We start from the raw sequence: 14,902 nt of genomic DNA on the forward strand, positions 1-14,902 counted from the left end.
TAACTGGGAAGACAGAAATTAGAGGAAAGTCCTATGGTGTTAAGCAAGGGAAACGCAGAGGATCCCTGGGTGCCAGGCCGATATGTCACAAGTTTCTGACTTATTCATTTGCCCAGAACACAGGGGACATTGTTTTGAAGACTAGAGCTCAGACCCTCCCCCATCAGAATCCCCTGACTACATAATTAATAGTTACCAATCCTGGCCTCAGCCCCTTCCCTTTATACTAATAGTCCTCAAGATGTGAACCCCAAATCAGCCGCATCGACATGGCCCGAGACTGTGATAGGAATGCAAATTTTCAGGCCCCGACCCCAGGCCTATTGAACCAGCCACTCTGGGCTGGATCCCCCAAATCTGTGTTAGAACAAGCCCTCCAGGGGGCTCTGGTGCCCTGAGCCCACTATTCCAGAGTGACGGTTCTCAGTCTTGGTTGTTCCTTATACTCACCCAAGCAATTTTTTAGATCCCAATGCTCAGACTTCAGTTCAGTTAAATTGGGATCTCTGGGGGGTGCAGCCCAAGCATCAGGTTTTAAGAGCTCTGTGAGTATGCTCTTAAGTGGGTGTGAAGCCCAGCTTGAGAGACACTGCTATCCTTCTGCTGAACTAGAATGTCCAGGAGTGAGACCTGGAGTCGGTCTTTCTTTGCTTTTTTGTTTCTTTCTTTTTGCAACCAGCGTCCCCTGATGATTCTCAGGCTCACCAGAGTTTGCAGACCACAACTAGAAACAACTTTTGCATCTAAAGCCCTTACAGAATACACTCTGGTGAATTCCTGAACATGAAGAACATCGTCCATTTCTATCTTGAGGATAGAATTCAGTTCTACTGGGACCATGACTGTGGCTGCCTCAGCCACCTTCACCATAGCTTTCTAGACCTAGAATCCCTGTGGAGGTCTTGCGTCTGGATCTGACAGCCCCTCAGGGCCATGGAGAAACTGCCATCTTTTATGGTTTGGGAGTATCTCTTAGTAACTCCCTCATCATTGGAGTAGATCCCAGGACAGCTACTTTATCAAGAAAATCTTGTCCCTTATAATACCCCTAAAGGAATCCTTCTCATATTTTTCATGAATGCAAATAACCTGGAGGTCTTTTCTAGTGTAGCTTCTGATGCAGTGGCTGAGGCCGGCACTGCTGGTCTTCGGACCACACTTTGAATAATAGCACGACTCTGTGTGGCAAGTGCTTAGCAGCGGGCCCTGTGAGTGCAGGAATGGCTGCTTCTCTGACGGGTTCACAAGGACCGTGTGGTTTCCAGAATTCTCTGTAGCATCAGAAAAGCTGAATACTCTTTTTTGCAATCAACGAGAAACTATTAAACAATTTCTAAGTATTTGTCCCTAGGTCTGGTGCTGTGAAGGATCCAGGGAGAGAAGGCCTGGAAAGGCAGGGTTCCGGCAGCACAAACTTTCTGGGGTTCCAGACCCGCTGCAAGGGTGTGCTGACTTTTCTCAGGCATGCTAAACCTGCCACAGGAACTGGTCTTTGTGGAGGATGTTGATTTCAGATTTTTAAAGGTAGCATCTTTAATCAGAATTTAAATGTTGGTGGCCAAAGAGTACTTCAAAAAAAACCAGGTAGGAAAAAAAAAAATAGACTAGAATGGCATCTTTAGAATGTTATAAAACACACGACGGAAGCTGGTTAGACCTATTGCTGACTGTGGGAACACAGTGGCTCTGCTTTGGACTGTATTTGAGATGCTCCACTTGAAACGCCTTCTGTAGAGATACTTAAGGTATCATCAGGGACAAAGGAAGAGTCCAGAGAAATATTTTTCTGTCAAATAGCGGTATACCATTCCCAAAACTGTTCTGAATAACCTGCAAAATGAAACCAGATAGGCAATTGCTTACTGCAACCTGGATTTGGGACTCTGTTCCTTACAATTCTCTGACTGGTCAGAGGCCTCTGTTAATAGAGTTCCTAGTGATTTTTGTCAAGGCTTTTTCTTTGTAATGTTGAATTATGGCCACATGAGTGGGTGTCTTAAAAAAGAGAGGCCAATGTGGGCCAGAATTAAAGCTGCAGGGGTACCAGGGTATAAAGGAGCATATGGCGGGAGCAGAGAGACCTCACCTCTCGTCCCAGCTCTGCCAGGTCTGAGCTGCGTGACGTTAGGCAAGACCCTTAACCTCTCTGAGCCTCAGTTTCCTTATCCATGAAAAAAGGATGTTTCCACCTACCCACAGGATTATTATCAGAGCTTAATCAGTATGTTTAGACAGAGAATCTGGTTAAAGCAGACCCTCAGTAATTGGTAGCCACTCTCCTCTAAGATTAGCAGTGGAGGCTTGCCCATGACCCAGTCAAGACCAAATCACCCCAGTTGCCCAGACGCTAACCGACCCACAGGTCTCTATGCGCTCAAACTGCTTAATCACTACCTTAAAATTTCAAACGACGTGGCTGAAACCCAGCTCTCAGCCCAGTACACTGCATTGTTTTCTTCCCTCACTGAGCTCTTTGATGTCACAGGGACTGCTTTTTACTGTCGTTGTCATCTCAGCAATTACCGCTGTTCACATTCATTTTCTGCTCTGAGCCATGTTCCCTGGCAGGTGAGCAAATGAGAACAGACTTGTTTTATTAGAGCAGAAAGGAACACTGCCCTCAAAGCCTTCTGTCCTTCGCACACATTAAACAAATAGAGATTCCCCAAGAGGAGGGTCTTTCCTGGGACATGAGTCTAAGACAGTCGGCTATGGAGCCTTCAGGGTGGTGAGCTGACATGCACGCTTAGCCCTTCGTCACTAGCCTAACAGAAATGACCAGCCAGGTGGTGACGGAATTGTTCGGTGCCTGATTTGGGGGGACCACATTTTAAGTTTGGAAAATAAAGGGCTTTGGGAGCATTTAAAATAAAAGCCTGAAGAAAGCCACTTATTGGAATAATAAGCCCTTCACTGTTCCAGAGTCCACGAGCCATCTAGAAAGCATATTTTAGGGAGAATTTTATGGTATATTTTTAACAGTTAACTTTTGCTGCTCAAGAAACCACCCCCAAAATTTAGTGGCTTAAAAGAACAAATGGGTTCTCTCTTAAGAATCTGCAATTTGCCTGGACTTTTCTTCAGCTCTGGGCTGGACTGACTGGGGCTGGAGGTCTAGGATGGCTTCCCTCAGCAATGGGGCCGCAGCTGGACAGGTGGCTGGCTAGGGTCTATCTCCAGCTGTCCCTCACCTTCCAGGTAGCCAGCCCCGGCTTTTCCCGTAGCATTGGATGAGTTCTCTACAGCAAGAGGGCAAACACTAATGCACGAACACATTTCCAGCCTCTTGTTTGCATCATATTTGCTATTTTTCCATTGGCCATGGCAAGTCACAGGGCCTAGGCTGGGGTCAGCAGAGGACAGTAACCACAGGGTAGATATGAGGAGAGGAATTATAGAAGTCATTTTTTATGTAATCTGACACACCATTAACATTCAGTGATTTAGTTCCGAGAAACCAAGACCAGAAATTACCTTATGCAAAGATTCCAGTAGAAGCCTCATGGCAGGGTTAATGCTGAAATCTCAAAATTCAAGGATACTTCCAAAAACTATCTCTCCATATTACTGCCACAGGAAGGAAAAGTTGCAAGAGATTTCTAAATGGTTGCAGTCCCATTGCTTCTGCTAAGCCAAGCAGGAACACCAGTTGGCATCACTGGATTATGTACCCACCATAAAAGTGACAGGAACTCTACCTATGTACTCAGTAAACATATTCTGACTGACCCATCACCCCCCTTATGAGTCTAATGACATTACAATCTTTATTTGTGACTTTTTGTTGTTGCTGTTCCCTTCAACAAAGCTGGTCTTGGTGGTACATGTAGGACATGGTTGAGTGTGTTCATGTATGTCTGTTACCCACTGCACCTGAATGTTCCCCCGATGACAGTGTGATGTCACAGTTGTTCAGGCACATTTCTGACATTCTTGGGGAGATGACCAAGAGGCACCAGACCACAGAGGTCTTGGAGGGAGCACCCAGTGCTTCTCCCCCTGGAAGCAGCTTGTCTCTCCAGTTCTACCTGTTGATGCCTAGTAAGAGATGGGAGAGATGAAGACACTCACACTGGGCGAACAGGCCCAACTCCTTCACATGAGGCAGTCATTTCAAACATCTGTCTTGGCTGTGTTGCTGGAAAACCATTTCTTAGAAGAAGATCAAAATAGAAAAAGATTCCTTCTGGGGAAAGAGAAGAAATGGACAGGGGCCCTGGGGGCAGTCAAGGTGTGGGCAAACTCTCTGCTCTGGGTTGGGGCTGAGGACACAACCATGAACAACCACTACCCCCTCACAACTCCGTTTAATGGGCTGAGGAGACTCAGCGGCCCTGTGTTTGCCTAAGGAGTGTTCTGAGTGAGCGCCATGTAAACAACAGCCTGGGAGGCTGGCACAGAACCCACACTGCAGGTAGAAACATGTGTGGACTACATTCCTGCTGGGCTTACATAATAAGGATCACCACGACCTGTTACGAACCAAGAGGACCCCTTTCCAACAGAGCACATGCCCCTTGCCCCAAGCTTGGCACTGGCAGAGGCCCCAAGGCTGTAGGAAGATCTGGATAAACCAGGAGAAAATTACTACAGAGTAGAGATGCTGCAGAGACAGTCATGCTGTAGAGATCAAAGACTCGGCACTGGGACCCCAGCTCTCCTTTCTGTTACCCTTATTACCTTGGATAAGTCCTCCCACCCCCAACCACCAGTCACACTAGGACTTAGTTTCTTTACTTTTAAAAAGAGAAACTAGTCTTGATAATATACCGCCTTCCTCACACCCCTCACACTCCCAAGCCCCCCACCCCCCGCCTCATTTGGTCTGCTTCTCCTTTTTTCCATACCATTTATTTGCTTCTAATGTACTGTATAACTTACTCATTTTTTGTTTAATTATTGCGTGACTCTTCTTACTAAAATATTAGTTCCATCAGGACAAAAATCTTGGAAGTTTTATTTAATGGTGTTTCCCATATACCTAGAATTAAGCCTGGCATATAATAGGAGCTATCCAATAAATATTCATTGGATAGATATTAAGTGATGACCTTGAAGGGTCATTTCTAGCTTTACCATTATGTAGTGGTTATCTACTGCTGTGTAACAAACCATCCCAAAACTCAGTGACTTAAGATAACACCAGTTTATTATTTCTCATAATTCTTTGGCTCAGGAGATCGGGCCCCACAAAGCAGTTGCTATGCTGCTCATGCATCTGCTCTATTCAGCTGTCTACTGGAAAGGGCTAGAAGGTTCAACAAGGCTTCACTCACGTGTGTAGTATCTTGTGACCCGTAATATACAAGTTTAGCCTCAGCTTCTTTCACAGCGACTGGATTGCCCAGAGTGAAAGTTGGAAGCTGCCAGGCTCCTAGGGCAGAAGTCAGCTCAGATTTTAGGGAAGGGGAAGTAGACTCTCTCCCTTGCTCGCTCCCTCACTCTTGCTCTCTCAATGAATGTATGTATGGGGAGGGAAGGAAGTGATGGTGGTCATCTTTGGAAACTACGTACCATAGTATTGCATGATCCCACACTCTACAAATGCATGCATTCTCAGTAGGCACTTACCGGGAACCTTCTAAGGGTCAGGCCCCGGCAACATGCTGACCACCACGGTACTCAAAACCTCAGACAGAGTCCCTGCTCTCACCAAGCTAATCCCTAAAATGAACTCCGGAGCCGCAAGCTTTTTGACTCCAGCTGGCATCTGGTCCCCTCCAATGGCGAGAATGATGGAATAAGACAACTGGAAGACTGCTTGACAAGGGGGATTTGGGGACTCTTTGGGCGGCGGCTGGTGACCATATCCCTGGCTCCCTTCCAGATTCCACAGATGGCGAGGGCGACTGGAGTCTCTGGTCTGTCTGCAGTGTCACCTGTGGGAACGGCAACCAGAAACGGACCAGGTCTTGTGGCTACGCATGTACCGCGACAGAATCTAGGACATGTGACCGTCCAAACTGCCCAGGTGGGTTTATGCAGGGGAGTGGCTCCAAGTTCAAGCGAGAGTTTTTCATTTATATTTAAACCTTAAAGAAACTCACTTTTTAAAGGACAGCCATTTCCCTAATAAGGATTCTGACCAGACTGAAACAGTAAGAGATGAGTAATGAGCTGAATGGATGCAAAAAGATGGGTTTCCTGAGTCTTCGGCACAATTGCAGTAGTCATGATGTAGAGCATAGTGCCACAGTGTACTTGTGCAATTTCAAGGAGGGACTCTGGTTAACTTGGGCCTTTGATGCGGGATTTGTTTTGCCTTGAAGAGACACATGCTGAGAGGCATTCATAGTCCGATAAGGAAGCCAGGATGAGAGGCTTCAGGGATGCTTACAGGAAAACCACGCAGGTAGCTCTGTCAGCGAAAGTTACTGAAGAATCCGTGGGAGGAAACTGAGGACACTTGGCAGTTGCTTATTACTTTTTTTTTTTTTAAGATTTATTTATTTACTTGAGAGAGAGACAGAGAGAGAGAGAGAGAGAAAGTAAATGAGGGGAGGGGCAGAGGGAGACAGAATCCTGAAGCAGACTCCCTGCTGGGGTCAGTCCTAGGACTCTGAGACGCTGACCTGAACTGAAAATAAGAGTCAATCCCTTAACACCTCGAGCCCCCCAGGGCCATCAGTTAATTATTACTTTAAACCGCATTGCCTACTCTGGGCAAATGCATTAAAACCCAGAGATTCAGAAGCAAAAAATAAAATAAAAATAAATTGTATTGTCAGGGTTTTGAAAACTAAACTAATTGTAAACTTGGTGAGAGGCCGTGTTGGGGGTAAAAATAATTGTATCTGTAGCAATTGGGTAGCAAAGTGTGCCCTGTTGTTCTACAGCATACACATTTTTAGAGAGTCAAGAAAACGGAAAAGGAGAAGGAAAAGACAAAGGAGGAGGGGGAAGAAATATGCAACCAAAACCACTTGTGACTCACAAGGCCTAAAATATTTATTCTCTGACCCTTTACAAAGCAATTTACCAACTCCTGGCCTGTGGTTTTGCATTTACATGTGTTCCCATTGCCAGGTAGAACACCAGCTTAAAATAAGATCTCAGATTCTTCTAACAAACAGCACATTCTGAATGGCCCCATCTGGAAGATAGTTCAGAGACAGAAAGTTTGATCCCCACACGCCCAAACTTCCTTTTTCCTTCTTTTTTTTAATTTAAATTCAGTTAGCCAACATATAGTACATTATTAGTTTCTGATGTAGTGTTTAGTAATTCATCAGTTACATATAATACCCAGTGCTCATCACTTCATGTGCCCTCCTTAATGCCCATCACCCAGTCACCCCATCCCCCCAGCACCAACCCTCCAGCAGCCCTCAGTTGGCTGAGTAATGTTCCATTGTATATATATATAAAAACCACATCTCCTTTATCCACTCATCTGTTGAAGGACATCTGGGCTCCTTCCACAGTTCGGCTATTGTGGACAGTGCTGCTATGAACATTGGAGTGCAGGTGCCCCTTCTTTTCACTACATCTGTATCTTTGGGGTAAATACCCAGTAGTGCGTTTGCTGGGTCATAAGGTAGCTCTATTTTTAACTCCTTGAGGAAACTCTGTACTGCTTTCCAGAGTGGTTGTACCAGCTTGCATTCCCACCAACCATGTAAGAAGCTTCCCCTTTCTCTACATCCTTGCCAACATTTGTTGTTTCCTGTCTTATTAATTTTAGCCATTCTAACTGGTATAAGGTGGTATCTCATTATGGTTTTGATTTGTAGTTCCCTGATGCCAAGTGATATGGAGCATTTTTTCATGTGTCTGTTGGCCATGTGTATGTCTTCTTTGGAGAAGTGTCTGTTCATGTCTCCCACCCATTTCGTGACTTGGATTATTTGTTGTTTGGGTGTTGAGGTTGATACAGACTTCCTTTTACTTTTTTTTAACTTTTGTATTCTTTTTTTTTTTTTTTTTAAAGAGAGAGAATACAAATGAGTAGAATGTGGCAGAGGGGGAAAGAGAGAATCTCAAGCAGCTCCACACTCAACACAGAACCTGATGCAGGGGCTCAATCTCACAACCCTCAGATCATGACCTGAGCCAAAATCAGGAGTGTGGCGCCTAACAGACTGAGCCAACCGGATGCCCCCAGACTTCCTCTTTCTACTCCTACAACTCAGTCGTTAGACCATAAGGCTGATATTTGAAACAAAAAAGAAGTGGAGGTGGGCACCTGGGTGGCTCAGTCAGTTGAGTGACTGCCTTCAGCTCAGATCATGATCCTGGAGTCTCAGAATCGAGTCCTGTGTCGGGCTTCCTGCTCAGTGGGGAATTTGCTTCTCCCTCTGACTCTCTCCCATTCTTGGGCTCTCTCTCTCTCAAATAAATAAGTGAAATCTTAAAAAAAAAAAAAAAAGTGAAAGAGCAGAGGGTTTCTGGGGGTAGAGGGGAAGGATCAGATTAGGCATGCATATGTTAGCAAAGCAGCATATATATAAAATGGGGCCAAATTTAACAAATTTGTTAAATTTTGGCTCTATGTCAGCCATGTGGGTGGATTTCAGGAAGTGGAGCAACCATCAAGATGATTTTCCTGATCTTTCTCATGTTAATCATAATGAAGCTGAGTTGAATGTCTGATGTGATAGGATTTAAATAGGTGGAAATAAACCCATAAATAATAATAATATGAGAGATAAGAAGAGAAGGAAGACAAGAAAACAATGAAGAAGGAAGAGAAAGACAGTATGAAGAAGAAGAAAAGATGATAATGAAGATGATGGAGAATAGGATTTTTTTGAGGACTTAAGTATCAAGCAGATTTCTGAGGCCTTCATGTACCTTCTTTCATTTAATTCCTGCAATAGCCTCATGAAGTGGATGTTTGTTATTGTACCCACTCGACAGCTGTAGAAACAGGCACAGGGTTAACTTGCATGAGTCACACAAACAGCAAGAGGTCAGTCTTGAATCTGAATTCAGGCAGTCTGATTCCAAGATCGATGTTCTTAATGATTAAACTGGTCCATTGCCACCAGGAGGAAAGATACGGGGTTCAGCCACTCATGGATACAGACAGCATTTAGTGTCTGGACTTGGGGGCTTGCTGCTGTTTTCTTTTTCCGAGCTGATACCAGATCCAAGTCTCCCCACTGCCAACCACAATTCTGAATATTTCTCTGCCACCATTTTGAATGTTGCCTTCTTGTTTTCTCTCACCACTTAGAGCAACGTGCCCAGCAGGCCTGCTCCTGCATTTTCTTCTCTTCTGACCCTGCCCTTCTTCCATCCTTTCTGCCTCTCAGTTCCTTGGCCTCCCAGTCTTTTTCAGGGCTCCTTTGAACATGAAGGACTTTTTTTTTTTTTTTTAAACAAGATCTCTTTCTTTATTTGTTTTGTTGATTCTCAGCATTACTGGAAAGAGTCATGGAGCAGGCAGTGTCCCTGGCCTGGCAGTGATTACACTGTAAAAGTCTGTCCCCTAGGTCAGCCCTATAAATAAGTTCAAGGAGCTTCATGTAAAGCCAGAGAGCGCCTCTTAAAGAAATCAAGTCATGCCTCTCAGGCCACTAAGGCTCTCCACCAACATAGACTACCATGTTCCATGTTCCATGTTCCATGTTCCACCATCCCGGTCTCCTCAGATGTCTCAGATAACACAGCATTCCTGTTTGTAAGGGAAGGCTGGATGGGAGTGGTAGTTTGGGAAAGGAAAGGGGAACCGGGAAGTATGAGACAAACTGGATTCAGCCCCTCCACGCCAGTAATGACAAGCCCGGCTTACTCTCTTTGAAGCATCATGGGCAGTGCTGACATCCTAGAAGATGAGATATATCTGCTCTTTAGCTGTGAACTACTATATCCTCAAAATAATCCTGGGGAAATTATCAGCTAACACTTACCACTTACTTCTGTAAGTTCTTTCTTTACACATAATTCCTTGAGTGCATTTAACTCTATGAGGTGGGGCGCTTATGTCTCTCCATTTTACAGATGTGAAAGCTGAGGCACTTGAAGGTTTAAGTGGCTTGATCAGGGTTACAGGCTAGTAATGATCTGAACTCTGTCAGTCATTCCTTAAAACTGGTATGGACCACTAGACAAAATATTAACCCCTGCTTCTAATCCAGTTTGTCGCCCAGACACTGCCAGACAGGTAGACTTGCAGATGGACATGTGTCCCCTACTGCCCCAAATCCCATTCTGGGCCTAGTGAATGAGTTCCTTAAGACCCATTCAGGCACATTTGGATCTGATTTCATGCTGCAAATGGTATCTGGGGTTTTAATATATTTTATGCTCTACTACCTGCTTTTTACTCTTTCCTCTGCTGGCAAGTTCCTGCCCATGAGTAGTCATGAATACAAAAAAGGCTTTGTTCAGGTGTATTTGTTTCTTGATTTGCGCAGGAGGTGGGGGGTAACTTTTTCCATATAACTAGGGAAAAATGAGCTCCTGTCTGTGTTTAGGAATTGAAGACACCTTCAGGACAGCCGCCACCGAAGTGAGTCTGCTGGCAGGAAGCGAGGAGTTTAATGCCACCAAACTGTTTGAAGTCGGTAAGGAGACCTTTGTCCCCATTTTTTATCCAAATATTGATTTAATATTTTGGAAATTCCTTTTGCTTTTGCAGTGCCATCCCGTCCTAGGGTCCATTTAAGTGTTTCATTTTCCTCTTACGGGGTCCAGTTCTCCCAGCGAATTTCTCGCTCACCGAATATACTCTAAGCAAGAGAGAGCCGTCCCAGGCCTCCTGCAGCAGGCTAGGCCAAGCAGAGCACCCTCTGTGTCCGCCTTGCTTGCCACCCAGCTTCCACAATAAGTGGGACAGGAGTGGGACAGCTCTCCCCTCAGTATGGATTCAGTCTCCAGTGGGGCCTCACCCCCCTTCTGACAGCCTTCATGGAGTGTCCCCCCAAAGTGAGGAAATGCTGGTCTTGGTTCTGTACCAAAAGGAAGGAAGGAGAGAAAAGGAGCTTTCTCCGTATTATGCCTGCCTCCCTCTACCACATGTATTTTTTCGTAAACCTTTGGCATACTCTGCTACTCATCTGCTCGAAGGAGCTAGGCCAAACACAGTCTGCATGAACCAAGCCAAATGACAAGTGACAGCTAGGTACAAGGTGAAAACTTCCTTTTTAAAAATATCTTCATGTGCTTCAGGATGCAATTCTGTATTGCAGAGAGGTGAGACTCCTTCTGCCACATTACCACGTACCACCTGAAACTTCGTCGACGTTGGCCGAACAGGAGGCAGTTTGAAATTCTCTGTGACCCAGGGCTTCCACTTCAGTCCTTCACACACAAAAACTACCTTTAGCAGGAGCCTTCTGCAAACACAATGCTTTTACTAACCCCACCACCACCACACACACCCCTGAAAGAAATTAGAGACTAAATGCAGGAAATTTACACTAAATGGTAGAGCAACAAAAGTTGTCTCTTGAGGGCAGAGAGCTTCTCAGGTCTCTTCCTATTGTATACCCTACAGACAGGCAGCTGCTTGCTTTTTTGCGGAGGATAGGTCCAGTTGGACAAAGCCACACCTGAGGTGGGTCTAAAGACACACAGAGATGAGTAGGGATGGGTGTCAATCAGGTTCTGGGCAGGAACAAACACGACACACTGGAATCAGGTAATTGAGGAGCATTCAATGAGGGTCTGATGAGCAGGGTAGATTGGACACCAAGAAGGGGTTGGACAGAACAATGGGGGGCCCTAACCGCCCCTTGGCCTGAGGGGACGAGGGTAGCTGTGTGCAGAGGGCTACTACCCGCCACCATTCTGGGTTCGCAGAAGGGTGTAGCCAACCTGCAACAGTGAAGGAGGAACCACAGGGACAAATACATTGACCTCACTCTCCTCTCTCGCCCTGGTCTCTGACAAGGTCCTCCCTTTGGCTCAACCCAAAGAGCAGTCAGGGATCTAGGGGTCCACCGATAGAGTCCACATAGGACAAACTTCCAGGGGGAGGGAAAACATGGAATGGGAAGAGAGAAGACCAAACAGAAGATGCCTCACTGAGGTGGGATACAGCTTGATCTGCACAAGGTCATTTGCCAAACCTGGTAGCACCTCAGTTAGCTGATCTGTCGAATGGTAGGAGGTCACAGGGCCCCCTTATGGAGTTATTGTAGAATTAAATGAGTACATATTGGCAGAGCATTTAGAACGTGACCATCACACTGAACACCTACCAAGTTTGACAGGTAAAAATAAGTCAGTGTATGTTCTGTAGGTACATGAATTATGATAACCAAGCTATTTTCTAGGGCCTCACTGAATATTGCTTCTGAACACCCTGTCCAATGGAGGAGGCCTGCCCTGGCTTTGCAGACACACATTTCCCAGGAGGGAGCCTGCATTCTCTCACTGCTATTCAGTCGGGGGCTCACAGGGCTGGAATCTTAGAGCTCAGGCCCACATTGAGCCTTGGCACATCCCCTCTGGCAGGACCCTGGGCCTGCAGGCTCCCTGCATTCCTCCAGCTTAATCTTCACTGTGCCTTACGAGATGGGCATCCTTTTCATCCCCAGTTTGGAGAGGAGGATACTGAAGCACAGGGAGGGAGACTATACGTGCACAAGGGCGTGTGCTAGTAGATGGTAGAGCTAGATTTTGATCGCAGACAACTGAACACAAGATCCCACACTCTTCCTCTTAGGCCAGGCCTTTCTGAGTGCTTGAGAAATGCCCCCTCTCTCTCTCTTCTTCATTCTGAGAGAAGCCTGTGCCCTCCTCCAACCTGCCCCCAACCCCGCCCCCATCCTGGCCACTTGATTCCTTCTTAGGGCACCACCAGCCTCCCACGCATCTGGGTCAGAGCAGGGAGTCACTCCTAATGTCTCTCCTCCTTTTCCCTCAAGCCCACCCAGGCCCAGCTGCCCTACTCTCTGAGCTCGCTTGACCCCTCCTGTTCGGTCCTTTCCCACTCAGACTCTGGCAACCAGCACTGAATGTATCTCCTTCCTGTTCAACTTAGCTGTCACTCCAAAACCTTCAGTAGTTCCCCAGTGCCTTCGGAACAAGCCTAAACTGCACAGAAGAGTCCCGCGATCTGACACCAACAGGCTTTCTGCCCTATAGCCTCCGTTTCCGCGACACCAAACGTGTTCCCCAGCCCCAGACAACCCCAGCAAATTTTGTTCTGTTCAAACTTGGCATACGCGAGTGGCCTGTTCCTGGGGCCAGTCGTTCCCATGGGCAGGGCAGGACCCACACAAACATATTTTGGTTTTCCGAATAAAGCCAGGAATCCACATTAACAAACTAGGACCACCTCAGTCTTAAATGAGTTCAATGATTAATTAATTAATTGACAATGAAGTGGACATTTTAATACTATAAAGCCCAAATACAACAACCTCCAGGGGCAGGTTCTTGCTGGAAGCCTAGAGGGCAGTGGCCTCTGGGCCTTACTGTTAAGTTCCCTAAAAGCAGGGGCCACCTGCCCCTTCCTCTTTGAGACATCTCATCATATGGATTTGCTTACAAGGATTGTCATTCTTTGGTGCCTGTGGTTAAGAGATGAGGCCACCAGCTCTAGCTTATTCCAGTTTTATTTGTGAGTGGCACAAATAAAACCAGGGACTACCAGTTCTCCTTTGAGGCACTTTCCACCTTGTTGCCAGATACTTAAAGAGGAGATTCAAAATTGCCCCCTGAATTAGTGTTCATTTTGTTATAGGTGTTAGCGGAGTTATCCCGCAACCTCCCTTTCTTCCTCAGATGCCTCCTAAAATTCAGGGATAATCATGTCACATATTTTCAAGAAATAAGGCAGACGAAGCAACTGTAATGGTTAAATCTAGGTGATGGCAGACAGGGAGTCACTGCTGGAGTTTCATCTCTCTACTTTTTTGTGTCTGAAATTTTTCATGGTATACATGGGGAGGAGGTTGCCCTGCAAATAAAGTTCCCAAGGCCAAGAGGGGTGAGCATGACCAAAGCGAGGGCTGGTGGTTCCAGGGGACCGCAGGGATTCCCCCTGGGAGGGCAGGAGTTGAGGTCAGTGTGAATCTGCCACCCCTGTTGCATATGGTGAGAGGGGTTCTCTGGTCTTTCTCAGACACCGACAGCTGCGAGCGTTGGATGGGCTGCAAAAGTGAGTTCTTAAAGAAGTACATGCACAAGGTCATCAACGACCTGCCCAGCTGCCCCTGCTCCTACCCCACCGAGGTGGCCTACAGCACGGCGGACATCTTCGACCGCATCAAGCGCAAGGACTTCCGTTGGAAGGACGCCAGTGGGCCCAAGGAGAAGCTGGAGATCTACAAGCCCACGGCCCGGTACTGCATTCGCTCCATGCTGTCCCTGGAGAGTACCACGCTGGCCGCCCAGCACTGTTGCTATGGCGACAACATGCAGCTCATCACCAGGGGCAAAGGGGCGGGGACCCCCAACCTCATCAGCACCGAGTTCTCAGCCGAGCTCCACTACAAGGTGGACGTCCTCCCCTGGATTATCTGCAAGGGTGACTGGAGCAGGTACAACGAGGCCCGGCCTCCCAACAACGGACAGAAGTGCACCGAGAGTCCCTCAGACGAAGATTACATCAAGCAGTTCCAAGAGGCCAGGGAGTACTAAGGAGATGTCCCCTCCGGTATTTGTGACACAAAACGCAGTGCGCGGATCTGCCGCCGGGGCAGGGCAGGGCCGGGCTTATCCACATCCGTAGATATTTGTATACACTACGAGGATATGTTTCATAAATCACACTAGGGGTGTGTACCTGCCCCAGGTGACGGCTGTCTGAAGCCACCTTGCCATCCGAAATGCCCACAGAGCTCCTTGGAATCCCTCCGAGGGGCGATGTTGGCAGGAGGATGGGGACAAAGGAGCCAGAAGAAGAACCTGGAAGCCTTCGTGGGTGGGATTCAGTGTACACCCAGATCCTGCGTTTTCTGGAGGAGCAAAGAGGGAAAGACTGGGTTGTAAACGTTATAAGCAG

General features: G+C 46.8%; 1 protein-coding gene across 1 annotated transcript in view; it reads left to right on the plus strand.

Annotated features, from left to right (window-relative positions):
* ISM1 (isthmin 1) overlaps window positions 1-14,622 on the plus strand; it is a 73,196-nt gene extending 58,574 nt beyond the window's left edge. Inside the window, exons 4-6 of the mRNA XM_044263460.1 lie at window positions 5,828-5,971; window positions 10,422-10,511; window positions 14,021-14,622. Of these exons, the coding sequence (XP_044119395.1) occupies window positions 5,828-5,971; window positions 10,422-10,511; window positions 14,021-14,538 (752 nt within the window). The 3' untranslated portion in view covers window positions 14,539-14,622. The remainder of the gene's footprint in view (window positions 1-5,827; window positions 5,972-10,421; window positions 10,512-14,020) is intronic.
* Window positions 14,623-14,902: the final 280 nt, after the last annotated feature.

This window comes from Neovison vison, chromosome 8 (assembly GCF_020171115.1).
Source record: "Neovison vison isolate M4711 chromosome 8, ASM_NN_V1, whole genome shotgun sequence".
NCBI lineage: Eukaryota > Metazoa > Chordata > Mammalia > Carnivora > Mustelidae > Neogale > Neogale vison.